This window comes from Argiope bruennichi, chromosome 3 (assembly GCF_947563725.1).
Source record: "Argiope bruennichi chromosome 3, qqArgBrue1.1, whole genome shotgun sequence".
Classification (NCBI taxonomy): Eukaryota; Metazoa; Arthropoda; class Arachnida; order Araneae; family Araneidae; genus Argiope; species Argiope bruennichi.
In genome coordinates, this window is record NC_079153.1 from 21,486,337 (window position 1) to 21,502,961 (window position 16,625).

General features: G+C 29.8%; 1 protein-coding gene across 2 annotated transcripts in view; it reads left to right on the plus strand.

Annotated features, from left to right (window-relative positions):
- The window catches only part of LOC129963157 (zinc finger protein PLAGL1-like), a 35,979-nt gene extending 22,697 nt beyond the window's left edge, over positions 1-13,282 (plus strand). For both annotated transcript variants that reach the window (XM_056077272.1, XM_056077271.1), the window contains exon 2: positions 1,797-13,282. In XM_056077272.1, the coding sequence (XP_055933247.1) occupies positions 1,900-3,132 (1,233 nt within the window). In that variant the 5' untranslated portion in view covers positions 1,797-1,899 and the 3' untranslated portion in view covers positions 3,133-13,282. The remainder of the gene's footprint in view (positions 1-1,796) is intronic.
- Positions 13,283-16,625: the final 3,343 nt, after the last annotated feature.

Here is a 16,625-nt window from a genome sequence, read left to right on the forward strand (position 1 = left end):
CGGGTAGGGTTCGAAATATTCTTAAATTGATAATCATGAAATAAATTAATAATTTTATTGAAAAATTAAATTTAAGTGATATTGAATGAAGTCATTAAAGTATATAGTTAATGGATTAGTAGACTTTGTATATTTATGTCTGGCATATATGTCTCGTATAACAGAAACTCACTTCGTTTACAAAGGAAATTTCCAAGACGTTAGCAATGCTGTTTATTCATCTTTGCTTTAGTATCTACGATTATGTCTACTACTTTGTTGAAAACGCCAATACCAAATTGTTCTTCGAATTTCTTTTAGTTATGCTACTCATTTCCTTATTTTTTAAAAGGTACATATTAAAAAAATTTCAAAATTTTAATTGCATTTTTTTAAATAAATGCGAAAAATGTTATTGCTCAAATATCATGTTGCGTTTATTCTTTAAAATGCAAAAATTAGTTTTTCATTGATACTTTTTTTTTCTTTTTTGAATGTAATGAATTTTATGTATATTTTAGAACAGTACTTTTCATTGTTTCAACCTTTAGAATAATATTCACCTGCCTCGCGACGATATTAAATAATGTGTGTGTGTTTCTTAGACTTGAAACTTGTTTAAATTTCTTTATCAAATGTTTGGACATCTAATTATAACTATAATCTGTTCTAAAAGCTATAAAGAAATTAATCAACACTAAATACCTTAAGAATGGAAATTCGTAGTTTCCATTAAAAAATAATATATCACAAATGTCATTACATTCTAGTTGCTTAGAATATTTCTGTCAAAACTTCGTCTATTTAAGATCTAAGATTCGTCTATTAAGATTAATTTTGACTTCTATATTACTGATAAAAAAATTAGCTTATGTATTTTGATACTAAAAAAATCGTGTTTTTTAAATAAATTTTAATTATATCGCTTTGAATTTTTAATTTAAGATTTATTATTTAACTGTATATTGATGGCAATGAAACCCAAATACACCTATGACCGTAAGTTTTTTGGTGAGACAGATCTTATGAAAAAAAAAAAAAAAATTTATCGTTTAGATTTTAAAAAATTTTAATAAGATGACATGTTGATAAAAATTAAATTATATTTCTAATCTACAAAGTTTTGTTAAATCTGATAGAGTTATAATGAAAGATTGTAAAAGCTCATGCAAGAGATATTTTGTACTTTAAATGTGCAAGGTTTTTTTTTTTTTTGTTGTTTTTTTTTTGTTTGTTTTGTTTGTTTGTGTGTGTGTGTGTGTGTGTGTGTGTGTGTGTGTGTGTGTGTGTGTGTGTGTGTGTGTGTGTGTGTGTGTGTGTGTGTGTGTGTGTGTGTGTGTGTGTGTGTGTGTGTGTGTGTGTGTGTGTGTGTGTGTGTGTGTGTGTGTGTGTGTGTGTGTGTGTGTTAATTCAGCTAGCATACCATAAGAAAGTCATTAATTTAAAAATCACTGCATCATCGAAAAAACTTCATTACTTTAGAAAACGTTCTTGGCAATCATTGGATTATTGCTTGCAGAGCCTATTTGGAAGAATCAATTGGCTTGATGCTACTTGTTTTGAAAACCATTACTAATTTTTTTTCCATCTTTCTCCAGATAGCCATTTTACTAGAGAAATCTTAAAATTTTATATCTTGGAATAATGCCGCTAGAATATCACTATCAAAGTTTTTAATCGATTGGAAAATCCTAACACGTTTTTGTTGCCGTAGCCTTGTTTCATTGAAAACGCTGGTTTAAATTCCTGGCTATAGGTGGACTATGTTATTTTTTTCATGTAATTCGTCTGACACCTTTCTTTCTTTGTTTTCACAGGTATGTAGAATCAGGCGACTCGTCCCTTCAGTGTAGCGACTGGGGCCCCTGAGTGAATGGGTTAGTTCTGGAGCGCAGTGTAGCTGGCAGAGTCGGAGCTTGGATGAGCAGGATAGGAATGAGAGACTCCGATGGCGAAGGGCAGTCCAGAGATGGTAATGCCGCTCAACATCATCAGTCTTCATTTGGTTTCGAAAATTTCGAAGTGACCGGGCAACAGCGACAGAAATCACGGAGAGGCCAGCTACAGAGAAATGACGACGAGAAGAAGCCAGAAAATGGAAAGACATTCATGTGCATTCAGCCAGGATGTCCGAGAACGTTTTCTTCCAGATTCAAGCTGGTAAGGCACATGCAAATTCACTCAGGGGAACGACGCTTCCAGTGTACTAGCTGCGGTCGTCGCTTCCACAGGAAAGACCACCTCAAAAATCACTTGCAAGTCCACAACCCCAACAAGATTTTCCACAACTGCGACTTATGCCAGAAGGCGTATCGCTCCTTGCTGTCCTATCGCAAACACATAGCTCTGCATGCGGCCGAGTCTGGAGATCTTGTTTGTAAGCTTTGTGGTAAAATGCTAGCGGATAAGGAAGGCATTTTGCACCATCTGAAAGTCCATACTGGTTCAAGAACCCTGCGTGGCCCTAGCGAAAGAAAGTATCCTTGTGACCTGTGTGACAGGGCTTTCTTTACGAAAAAGGATGTCAAGCGCCATTTGGTAGTCCATACTGGCAATCGTGATTTCGTCTGTCAGTTCTGCTCTGTTAGATTCGGTCGCAAGGATCACTTGGTCAGGCACACCAAAAAGAGTCACGTTAACAACTCAAACAGCCCACCTTCTTTGGATCCAGTGCGGAAATATGAACCGCAAACACCTCAGCCTATTGACAGTCGAAAAAGTAGCCCTTTGGTTGTACCTTCCCAGATGTCTGATATGCCTGGACTTGTGATATCTCCAGCTACTGGTTCTTCCATGATGGATCCGCCTGTTATGGATCAACCCATAAAGCCTGATCCCACCTACGCTATACCTCCCCACACTAGTGTAGTGCAGTCCAATTACTCCTTGAATTCCTTGTCCGGTGAGAATGGTCAAAGTTTGGGGAAGTATAGCGAGCCCACTCCTCTTTTGCCCACTTCTCAGTACCTTCCCATGTCTCAGTCCTATTCAGGTGTGACTCCCTTAATGCCTCATCACTACATCAATATGTCCTCCTCAGGCAATATTCTATCAGATCTTTTACCTCCTATGTCTATGGCACCTGCATTCACTTCTTTGCCCTTGGATGTGAACAATCCTCCTCTACCTCATTTCAACCAGGCCTTTCAGTAATGGACCTACTCTACCTCATTTCAACCAGGCCTTTCAGTAATGGAGAGCTGGTGTCTTCTTTCTCTTTCACTTCAGCAGGTTTTCTGTTTTCTTTTTACCTGAAACCCCATGTGTCAATTACTGATTTTAAAAATTTTGAAATTCTCCGATTAAGAAAGGTAGCAATAGCAGTCACTGTTCTCGTGACATATTTTTCTAACAGTTAATGATGTATAAATTTTAACGGTCTGCTCTTTTTCAGGGTTTATATTTGAACGGATAAATACTATTTTATTCTAAACATCGTAAAAAGATTTTATTTTTTCCAAGATTGTTTTCAGTGTATTTAATTTGCAGCACCACATGTTGCTCTAACAAGTTCTAATCCTATCATCAACATCTCTAACAGCAGTTGTTTGTCTAAAAGTATTTTAATGAACTTATCTTTATCCTTAAGAATTAAATTTAATGAGAAATTGCTATATTTAATGTGATAATTTAAATATTACCTTCCGTCATTAGGTGTTGCTGATCTCTCAAATCGCTTGTATATGTCTTGGCAAATGTGATTAACCTGGTGATTACGTATAATCACTGATAAGTATTCGTAATCACCAGTTTGTTACATTTACTGTAACGTAAATTTATATTTCTTGCTTCAAACTCAAAATCAGATGGTAACTTCATCTCCTTTTAAAGCTACCTGTAATTGAGAAAAACAAAGTTTTAGTATCAGTCTTCCAATGTCAGAGACAGGAAACTACAGTTCTGAACCTCCAAAATGCCTCGTTTTAATTCGTAATGTTTTATTCATTTATTATTTACATATTTTAAACTATATTCTGTTAAAGTTACGAGATACGGAGGGGATAGATAAAACACTTGAATTTTCTTTAGAAATTGTGAATGATTAAATATTTTATAATGCCTTCTACAAAGCAGTTATTGCCTTCTACATTGCAATGAAAATCTGAAAAATGTTTTTGTAGGATTGTTTAAATATAATTTATTTAATAAAATAAATATTTTAGGTTAATTGTTAAAATTAAAGATTGAGACATTTTTAAATGAAAGAGTATGTGATCTGAGAGATCGACACATAATGTCAGGCCAAACGAAAAATTGAATTAATTTAACAACACATTTATTGTAAAATTTGATCTTAAGCTCTTCATTTATATTGTACATAAATATGAAATAATATTTACTATGCACGAATGGTATTAATGTTTTAAAGAAGTGCCTAAGCCTAAAAGTATTTTTTTATAACGAAGTTCAGAGTATTATTTGGTTGTATTTCTCTTTTTGTCCTTTATTTTCATATTTCCCTGTTTAGTGACTATTACTAATTTGTGATCTTTGTCCTCGTAATTGAGAGTAATTGTATTAGTCAACGATCCTCTGCCAATTGTTTAAATAGCTGTGATACACAAGCTCAATTATAATCTAGTGTCTTCTGCAAGTATGCTATGTAGTCAGTCAACGATTGAGCTTCATTCATGTCTTGAAATATCTGTGGTTTAAATGTTTTCCGCCATCTTTGATCTAAAAAGAATATTTCATTCAGGTTTCAAAATAATACGTGCCTTACAAGTTTTTGATTACTCACCAATTCCAAAATTTTAATAATAATACATGTCTGCAAAATTAAACTCTTTAAATTTGCCTTTTCTAGAACAATTTTTTGGTTGCAAATCAGGAACCTGAGAAATCTCATGGCAACAACTGTAAATGATTTAACCACCTTAATTCAATTCTTGAATAATTATTTATATATTTTAGTTATACACTAAGCAATGTATATTTTTAATCTTCACTATTTTTTTTAAAATGCTCAGTAGATTTTAAAACTGATAGTCGACAAATAATTCGAATAGTTTTGATAAATAATTCGAATAATAAAGCCCCAGAATATTCCACAGGGTTGCCAGATTTCATTTCATAAAAAATTAGATTGTTTTTTCATTCTGATATAAGCTACTTTATATTAACTGTTCTTTTATTAATAGACATGTTTGATAGATACAATCAGTTTATAAAAGAAGGCTTTAATTCTACGAGGTAATGAAAGTATTTTGTTGTCCATCGTGTGATGCATGGATTTTTATTATTAGAGTACAAATATTTAGCTATTTTTCTCAGCTATTTAGCACTGCCGATGCTCCACCAACCTGTGTTCATATTTGTTTATGTGTGTTTACTTAATTTTTATGATTTTGAGTATAGTTTATTATTGTCAATGTGAAGAGAGATTATATTTATATGCAATATTAAATAACCTGGTGCCAAGTAATTTCGAATTCACCAAAGCTACTGGCTGCTGAAAGAGAATGTGTCAGGTAATGATAAAACAGAAACACAGCATGGAGTGAAGTTACAGTTAAAGTTACAAGCTTGCAGTACTGTCAATCAATTTGCAGTGATTTTGAGTGAGTATATGCAGGAAACGAAGTGGCCTTAATTGCCTCCGCAATGCCTTAAGGACAATCGATTGATGTGTTGTTGGAAGCTGAGTTATTGTTAGGAATGCTGATTTCAGCATGTGATGATTTAGAAACTGTTGTATCAGACGTGCAGCAGCTAGTATATCCTATTTTGTTTTGCACTAGGGTTTTTGTGTTGGGCAGACTGGCTGTTTTGAGAGACGAATTTGAGCTTTAAATTCTTTTTCTTTCTTTTTTAAATGTGTCCTTCTGTGATTTAAGGCTTAAATTTCTGTCTTTAATTTTATTTAACATATGCTTTTTATACATATTTAGCGTAATATTAGATTTGTGTGGATGTTCTTTATTACTATGTTAATTTTTTTAAAAATGGTATTGCAATTAATTTTCCCAGCCAGTCTGTCTTTTTGAAGGTTCCTCTTGTCTTATTGGTTCTTTTTTTTATGTATTTTCAGATTTAGATAACCACACAGTGAACTATTTTGTATATTCCTGTTATATACATCCATAAATGTCTATTTTTGTAAATCTAGTTTAATGAGATTGCACTCTGTTTGAAGGGAAATCTTTTGGCTTTGCTTTATGTTAATTCTCTCAACCCGTGTGTCATGAAATGTTTGCTTGTATAACACCATTGCGTCTTTAAATGTTATTACTTTGTATATTTTCTAGAATTGCTTATGCGCAAACGATATCGAGTTTTATTAAACCTTCAGGAAAGACAAGGCAAACATTGCTGTTGATTGAAAAATTCATTTTGTGATTTTTATATTCACCGTAATTTTAATAATTATAATTATAATAATTATTATTTTAATAATTATAAATCATATTCGGTATTAATACCTTTTTATCAGGCTACAGTTAGCATTAGTTTTTTTTATAAAAACCAAAAAGGTTTAAAGTATCAGAATATACATTATAAAAGCTTCGGACATTCTAAATTTTTCATAATAAAACAGTTATATTATCGAAGTAGCTTGTTTTTCCAAAATGAGTGAGAATTAAATAATCGGATTGTATAAAATGTCTACAAAAGACTTCCCTTCATGTATTCTCTCAGATGCATTTGTTGTTTTAGTAATTTTTTTAATAAGCCAATGTGACTGCATTTCTGATTACGTCGTATAATGGGACCATTTTTTAAAGCGCTGTTATCAGCTCTACTATTATACATGTCTACCTCATTTTTTGAACGCTATGAATGTTGCTGGTTTTTAGAAAATATTTTATATAGATCTTTATCTTTATACTCTTTTAAGAATACAAATATTGTGAATGTTGTTTTGTCTTATTGTCTAATTTTAATATGGGAAAAGTATTCGTGTAAAGTTTTCAGAATCGTTCTAGATCGTCTAATTTTCTGCCAAGATCAATCCTTTTATATGATTTTCCGTAATTTTCTAAAGATGTCTTACATTCCAATTCGTTTTATCAGTCTTTTATTCCTAATCTTTTATTCTTTAAATCCAATAATAATTTAATTGAAATAACATGTTCTACTTGAGATATTTTCATATTCTTTCATGCCTTTTAAATGTTTAGAAGGGGATGAGAATTTTTTGAAAATTATTGCATTTAGTGTATTCGGTTAATATATCGAATACCTTTCATCGGAAGAAAAATCCAGTTTGAATTTTAATCTTTAATACCAAACGATAAATGAGATATTTGATGAAGTGTTATTAATGCTTTTATTTAAATGACAAAAAAATATCAGTTAATTTCTTTTTTGTTTTGTCCACATTGCAATCGAATCGAATTTCCATAATGGTTATTTGTTTCCCAGATTAGATTTCTATTTTTTTCCTCCATCATGGCCTTTATCTTAAAATTTGATATCTGCTTCTATTGTCCTTTTTAACTTCGTATGTAATAAAAAGAAACGAAAATTTTGTGAGCATTTTAAGGCTAAATAATAGCTACTTCATTACAGCTTCGTCATTTTTTTTTCCCTTTCAAAATTTTTACTAAAACCATCTTTCTACTCTAAGAAGAGAAACTTCTGTAGAGGGAAATTGAAATAATGACTCTATATTCGAATATTTTATAGCCTGGATTATTGCATATATTTGTAGTAGTTATTTTCTTGTTATAAAAGCTTACATAGAATGCATTTTCTACCAGAACATAATCTTTTTTTCATTGTATTCTGCTTATGAAGAAACTAGAAATCTGTATCACCATCCTCTTTATTCATTAAGCAAGTTTTGTTGCTAAAAAGTCTGTGGAAATGCTATCTGGATCTGATTTTTTTTTCTGCTGTAAGTGTTATTGTATTATGTCTTGGTCTATTTTATTTTATTTTTGTTTTGTGTTTATCATGGAATTTCTTTCTCTTTGTAGAAGAATGTTGAGCCCTATTTTATAAACATCCTTTCAGAATAAATATTATATGACAGTCTTTGTGATTTTAGAATGGAGCTTCTTAAACTGCTTCCAATCGCGTCTCTTTACGGGGTAAAATCAGTAATAAAAATTATTAACCCCATTTTCATCGCGAAAATATTGTCCAGGCCTTAGAGCTATAAGAAAATCAAGTATTAAATTAATAACTTAAAGGAAATTCCTTTAAAAGATCATATCGAATATTTCAATGAAATTCTCTTATTCAAAACTTTTCGTTATTATTTTTATTCACAATTGTTTATATTTCTTTGAGTATCAGTGAATATTCTGAAAAATAAAAACCCTGAAAGCAGTTTCGTTTCTTTAATATTTTTCCATACGACCTCAATTGTGATTTAGATCCGCAAATGAGGTCCCAGTTTAAGAAGCCCATTTTGCAAAAATTTTCGCAATCAGTGGCGTAACTAGGCATTATGGAGTCCCGCTAAATGTGTACAGTAAGGCCCCTTTATCAATCCTCTTCAGTGTCTATGAGCCCATATAATTGTAATCTTCCTCGATTCAGAGGCCACCTAAAATCATGGGACCTTGACATTTCACCAGCCGTGCTATCCTGTAGTTACGTCACTGCAAACAGTCAAATTTGGAAACTTGCAAAGAAAAAAAAAAATTCACGTACATGAGCATAAACGACAAAGCAGTTTGAACTGTGACATTTCCCACCTGTATTTTTTGTTATTGTTTCTTTTTATTTGAATACCCACCCTTATTATTATTTTTTTGTCATGTATTTCTTGTGATATAACTTGTGCCTCGTAAATAGTTCCTTGATAAGCTACCGTACCCTGACAGTTGTGGGTACCAGATGGTCTCAGTGAGTTGGGGGTGGGGAGTACAGAAAATGGATTTCTTCCTTCCTGCTATCTCTTCCACTGCCTTCAAATATTCCAAAAGAAGAAAAAAAAATGCATATTAGTCATTGTAGCTGTTCTGCAGTTAAAAATATGTTGCGTTTCATGTTTCTGCTTTATTTATATAAATAATGTTAAGGCTGCATCTTAATGAAGTAAATCAAATTCTTTTACTGACTTTTGAATAATTTGTTTCACCAATGGGTTTGGTTATATAATTAGTTAAATGATAATAAGTCATGATGACAGTTGATTCTTTTTAACTTGTGTTATTTAAATGCATATTCATAAAATTACAAAACAGATAAAAATTTGTATATTAATGTTACTCATAAAATCAAAATTACTATTAAAAGTGCCTTATTTTGATCAATAAATGCTTAAATATGCAGGATGAGTTCCAAAGTCTTTATTATTTGCAAATGTGAATATACACTGAGATTCGACAGTAGTTTTTTTTAAGCTTTTAAGAATAGGCCTTTTGCAATGAATTTAATTACTGTCTTCAATAGTTATTTTAATCTGATTCTTTGTAATCGTAGAATGACTATACATATTATATACAATTTTTAAATTAGATAAATCCAATTACAAAAATATCACTCATTGTTAATATAAAAACCAGGAAAATCATGCAAATATACAGCAGCGAAAAAAAAATGCATCATAATCACTGCTAAACAAGTTAGAACAAAACATATGGCTTGGTTTTATCAGAAAATTAAAAAAAAAAAAAAAAAAAACTGTGTATCTGTTATCATATCTGATGTAAGTTTTTGCAATAATATTTGCTAGCAGCAAAATCGTTTGCAAATTCAAAATTTGTAAATATAAAAAGCATACGAAATATAAAAGAAGCATAATTCATTATTGATTAAAGGATTAATAAATGTTTTTGAATTTTCACCTGCATCAACCTAACTTCTGTTAGATCTTACAGTTTTAAAAAAAAAAAAAAAATTCTCTCTTACTTGAATAAGTTTTTAAAACCCTCTTTTGACTTTTTAAAAATGAAATTTATTCATAGCAGGGAAGGAAGAATCGAGATACGGACTTTTCACATTGCATGTTTTTAGAATAGATTATTGTTCCTTTTTCGTCAAGTGCCAATGTCATCTTCATTCAACATCTATAGTATTAGTGACATATGCTAGTAGATGTTCTAGTTCGGCTGCTGAAATAAAGTACAAATGGATATCTTACGAATTTCAGTATTCTTGGGAGAGAAGCTTTAATTATTAAAGTCTAAACCATTCGCTTCGAGTCAGTTGCGCCGCCATTTTATATTGAAAGAAAAAGTATTAGTTTATATCGTTGCTTTTAATTATTTTAAATTTAAATCTCATTTTTTATCGTATATTAGGATAAAGTATATAAGTAAAGTATTTTATACAAAGTTATTAATGCAAGAATTTTGTGATATTTGAAAACTGAAATTTAGAAGGCAAGAAAAATTGTTCTACAACTTTTGATAATGATCTGTCACTCATTTTAAGTTTATTCAAGTCTGTTTGTTCGCAATTCTTATATTATTTATTTCTATGATTTGTTATAATTTGTATTTACATGTATTGTTTTAATTACAATCTCAAGAAAGTATTATGTTTTGATTTACCTGTTTTTTTATAATTATATGTATCATCTCTTGCCTATGTGTAATGTTTTATTGTTTACATATTGTACTAAGACAATTGAGATATCTTTTCTATTTTTATTACTAATAGAAAGATATTGTATTTTATAATGTACCGATGTGCCTTTTATATTATAAGAGTTCTAGGGGGAAAAAATGGAAATACATTATGGTCACTCCGCCAAATTCATTTTTTTTTCCAACCCTCAGGTCTTAATAGTGTTGAATATAATACCAAATTTGGCGACTTATCGCTTGAAAAATTCGAGTTTGATGACAATACCGTGTTCTTAAGTCTGCCATGAATTTGTTATTAGAAATCATCTGAATAAATATAATATATAAAAATTTTTAATTTTATTTTTAAATTTAATGAATTTTAGTCTTGATTAGCTTTTATAAAATCTTTATACATGCATAATCTTGGAGATCGATACAAAGCAATTAATTTTGTATTGATGTAACATTCTTTAAGATAAAAAAAAATGTATTTATCTTCACCAAAATATATCTGCACACATATGTTATGTCTGGTCCATAAAGTGTAAACTCAAATTTATCTTTGAGGTATCTGTCTACTTTCAAAGTGCACAAAAATTAAAATTCTGTTTTAAAGATTTTGTATTTAATTCATAACTCAAATAATTTCCTGATCGCAATAAATGTATTAATGAATTTCGATATTATAATGCTTTAATGTGTCATCGTTTATGTAATAGTTATCGAAGGTGTTTAAAGCCTTTGGTGTACCATCTAGTGTTTCAAAAGCACCTTTAACAATGCAACTTTCAGTTTTTCGAAATTAGTGTATTTCAGTAAGAGTAATATGTTTTCACCTTCAGTCCTTATCAATCACATAACAAACGAAATAGTTCTCAGATTATGGTATTATTTTTACCATATTCATCATATTTGGCTATAGAAAGAGATGTAAAAGCATTTAAATTTTATTTCCATGTGATCTTTGTTCCAAGTCTCTACGTTATTGTAAAAGTGATATCTTGTTAGCAATAGCTTCACTCTTAATTTTTATAGGAATGAAAATTCATCTTTAAATAGTTTCAAAATCTGAGAAAGTAGATTTTAGCATAAATCAAATTTCCCATATTTTATTCAAAAGGCCATTTTAATGTAGGCAGATGCCTTAATGTGTTACAAATGCGAAGAACAAATGTGAAAACAATGCAATTTATGTGTTTTACTACAAAGAATTGATATTGAGAAAGATTTTATTTTTGTATTTGATATTATATTTTTAAATTTTATGCACACGGGTATTCCTATCTTCAGTATTTTTGGTTATTGGATAACGTGTATTTAGTTTGTTAGTTCCTACATTTCCTAAACCAATACATTTATTTGTGATGTTAGCTTTATATAAAAACATATGATTCATTATCTGTTAAACATTTTTTTAACATTAAAAGCAAATTTTAAAGTTGTAATAAACACTTTCTACTCATATTTGGAAAAATTAATAATTTTTATTCGATATGAAATGTTAAATTGCGTTTAGTTATTGTATGAAAACTGTATTTTTCCCGTTAGATTTTTTTTCTTACAAAATATGCATGGTTATTGCGAAATTTTGTAAATTTTTTTTTTTTAATAAAAAAAGGGATTATTTTGAAATTATATGGATGAAAAAATGAACCACCGGTGTTAAGGATGAAAAATATCATCCTATTATTATTTTTTTATTGTCATTTCATTTTATTATTTGATTTTTTTTTATGTGTATGTGTTGATTTCCTTTCTAGTGACATTCTTTTAAAAATGAATTCTTATAAGATTTTTTATAGATAAGATCAGAATTGATTAATTATCCTAATTTTAGTTTTTTAGAAATGAATTAATTTTAGTTTTAAATTTAATTTTCTTTAAAACTTAAATTCGTAAAAACGAATTTTCAATTTTTTTTTTTTTTTTTTTTTTCAAATGTGGCATTCCGATATTCGTCAATCTAACAAGAATTTTATTTTCATAAAACGCTATAATTTTCTTTTTCCATTTTTACTTTTTGCGTTTGATTCTCTTATGATCAGAATTTGTGACAGGATTTGGGAGAAGAAAAAAAAATTCTTACTTTACAATATTTCCTCTAAGTTTCGAATACTTATGTTTCTAATAATATCTTTTTCTAGTTTCCTTTTTGCTTCATTTGTAATAGATGAAATCTTTCGTTGATTATTTTTGATTCCACGAATAAAAATTTTAATGGAGGTTACTACTAAGGAAATCAAGACTGACAATGCTTTTTCCCGGTTTTTTATTCAAATTATATATTGCTAGTTATATGGCAACTTAAAAAAATTAATAAAAAAATTATTTGAAAAAATTTATTATAAAAATTATTAGAAAATTTATTTTTTTTTTTAAATTATATATATATATGGCAAAAATATTGTGCCTTTTTTTTTTAATTGCTAACCCTGTGAAATTTGTTTACAGGTTTTCTTTTGAGAAATATAACTCTCAATTGTATATTCTTTATTGTATTGCACAAAAATTATTGAAAAACGATAGCAAATATATATATGTTTATGGCAAAAATATGTGCTGCTTTTTTTATTATTATTATTTTAAACCCGTGTGAAATTTAAATATAATCAGTACATATTCTTACCTTTTTTTTTATTTTATATTAACAAATAATTGCTTTTGTATGCTTTCTGTGTTATTATATCGTATTATATATATTATATGTTATTTGCGTACTGTTTCTATTATATAGCAGATAAACTCGTAGAATGATGCTACGCAGTTTTCTATCCTACCTCGGTTTATGTGTTTAGAGCAAGTTCTGGATTATTTTAATAAACTATTTTTATGCATTTTCTGTTTATTTTTCTTTCTGGTGTGTTTCTCATTGATTTTAATACATTCTAAATGTTTGGTCCAACTGTGCGCTGATTAAATGAAGCGTGATATTTTGCTATTTGATAATTTAAAATAAAATTCAGATTAATTTTGATTTTTTATTTATTTATTTATTTTTTCATATTTTTCTAAGGTTTGTTGTAGTGTAAATGTTGACATTGTGAAATAGTCACTTCTTTCGGTGTTGTAAAATTAATTGAATCACCTCACCCCACCAGAAGGCATACAGTTAACTTGAATGATTTGGACCTCGAACAGCATAGGCAGGAACTAAAGTTGAGTCCTATTGACCATAATCGGCCCTGTTACGGCCCCCTCACACCAACGGAGGCACATCTTGTCATCGGCAAGAGACGTGTCGATTCCACGACTATTCTACACAAATAGGGTGGTGAGTATCGGGAGTTTTCGTCCCCATTTTCGAAGACCCACCAACGGTGACCTTTCAATGTCAAAAAATGTCCTTAACTGGATGCTAGAAATTTTTAAACATCCAAAAATTGAGTCGCATTTTAAGCCATTGTATCTAGGCACAATATATTTAACGTAACAACAATATATTACAATATACCTACAATATATTTAACGTAGTTTTCCAGCTATAGATACGTATGGAAAATAAAGAATATTCTTAAAAATTTTAAAGTATACAAACAAGTCATTAATTTAGTAGTTTGTATCAAGTATTGAATATCATATCAAAGCTTGAACATTCTCTACCCAGATTCAGGATGTAGAAAATATACAAAAAGGATTATTTGCGATTTTCTTTGTTTTAATCGTTGTGCATCGATTGAAAAAAATACATTATCTAAATGGTATAGGAATGGAAGGGGAATTACAGTAAATGTTTGGCATCAAGGGAATAAAACATTTGTGTTCTGTTTTAAAGCCAAATATTAGAGTAGAAGGGAAAATATAATTTTCCCTAAATGCAAATAATCATAGCTACACCACTAATATTTTTTAAGCAACAGCTGTAAATTAATTTTTATGTAAAAGCAATCTTCTATTAGTTTATCAATTCCTCTGCATCTTTCATTTTCAATAACGATCTATATAAGTTTATTTCAACGTACCTTTGGCTAGCACTTTGCAACTGTGGACATTTATTGCAGGTGAATGGTATATCCCTGATCTAACCAAGTTGGCCGTCATGACGATATGAATAACTTGACTCGAAGAGAGATGGCTCAAGAAATATAGATGATCCAACATTTTTTTCATCTAATTTATATAATTATAGGGTAACAGGACTAGCAGAATAAGTGGTCTTTGGTCTGGGGAGGTCCCGATTTGGGCAATGAAAATACGTCCATAAATACATAACATAGAATACATAAAACGACTTTATGGCATTCTCGAAGGCTCCGCCCCAATCCCCATAGATAGCTAGATACAGCTACTATTCTACCCTCCAGGGTTGAAAAATAACTATTAAGAAAATCAAAGTCATGCCAAATAGCGCAATACAGCTTCATGCTGAATATCATTTAGAAAATTATTGAAACCCTTACTTAAAGATTGTGCAATCTAGCATTGCTGTCAAATGAACATATTTTTGACTGCACATTAAAATTTGAAAAGTAGTAAGTATTTTTGTTCAAATGAAAGCTAGAAATGAGCAATAAATTAATTAGAAAATATTGCTGATTTGCAAAAAAGTAGATAAAATTGCATCGAATAAAAATCAAAATAAATATTAAATTATTGATTTGCTCTTTCTAAAAGGTAAAATCTTTTAAAATTCAGAGTATAGAAAAATAAAATTAAGCATCATAAAAATCATTTTGATAATTAGCGATAGAAGTTTAATTTTCCTAAGATATAATTTTAAACATTTAACACGAATTCGAATTCTAATAAACGCTACTTGTTTGTAAAAATAATTCAGATTTTGATCCATTTCTGAACCAAGCATAAAATTTCGCTTCGAGTTTTATCAGAAATTTGAAATCAAGAGTGAAAATGATAAATGGAAATTCCCCACCTGCTATTCTGTGAAAGTAAAGGTTGGGAGTTAACTATTAATTCTCAAAATTGTTTTTGGATGTCACGATTCAAGAAAATCGAGCAGGCCCTGGGGCAGAAATGCAACAAAGTTTATGGAACATAAAAAAAAAGGCAAATAATTCTTCAGCTCTATAATTTGTGCATTCTTATAAAACGCGCGTTCTGTGTCCCTACTTCATTCGAAGGGCACTGAAGATTATAAAGCATGCCCCGTGGGTGAAGTGCAACTGCCAATTAGATAAAGAAAATCCCCTTCGTGCAAAAGACAACAACCCCTCATGAATAAGACCATACCCCGAGAGGGGAGGAGGGAAGTTTTTTTCTTGTTTAGAGACAACATCCCACCCTCGGAGCGATAACGAAAGTAGGTCACTACTAGCATTGCTTGGGCAAAAATTGCGGATGCCACAAGTAACCTACAGACCTAGAGGACGAAAAATGGCGAATTCCCGGGGATTAGGGCCTTCGGGGTATTTGTTTTTTTATCCTCCCCAACTTTTTGTTTATCAAAATATTACGCAACAGGTCTTCTATGAGTAACCCTTTTTAGAAATATAGTGTATTATGTTGTAATATTTCAATGTGACAAAAGAAAGAAAAGAGAATTTCTGTTGTTACCAAACACAATAGACAGTTGTTAATTAAATCTGTTACAATAAAATTACAAATAATTGATTGTTATTGATATATAAATTCAATAGTTATAAATTTCCCTACGAATTTTTCTGAAGTGAAGAAACCTAAAAGAAAAATCTATTGTATTGTTTCGAAAGCTGGTTTGTATCGTCTAAAGCACTGAAACTTGTCTATTCATTTTATGTATATTCTACAAATGATTTCTATATATCGATATAATATCTCGCAATCTTTTGTGAAGTTTATCAAATCATAAATGAAGTGAATTAATTTTTTTCTATAAATTTGAGGAGATGGATGTTTCTTCTTTATTATACAGAATTGAACAAAATTTAATGTATTTCCTTAGATTGTGACAAGAATTCTTTGTTATGAAAAAGCAAAATTTCTTTTAAAAGTCAAAATTTCACTTGGAAACAGAATATAATCAATTCCAAAAATTCATTATTTAAGAAATTTTGAATATTATTTTACTTCCATCTTCGTAAAACGATCATTGAAACAATAGATTGATGATGAATTTGGCTTCATTCTTTAAAACTGATATATCCTGCGTTATTTAGGGTGAAAAAAATACTTTCATGTCTAATATTTTTAATACATAAATACTTTTATTTAAAATATTGTATTACACAAAATTTTCGTAAT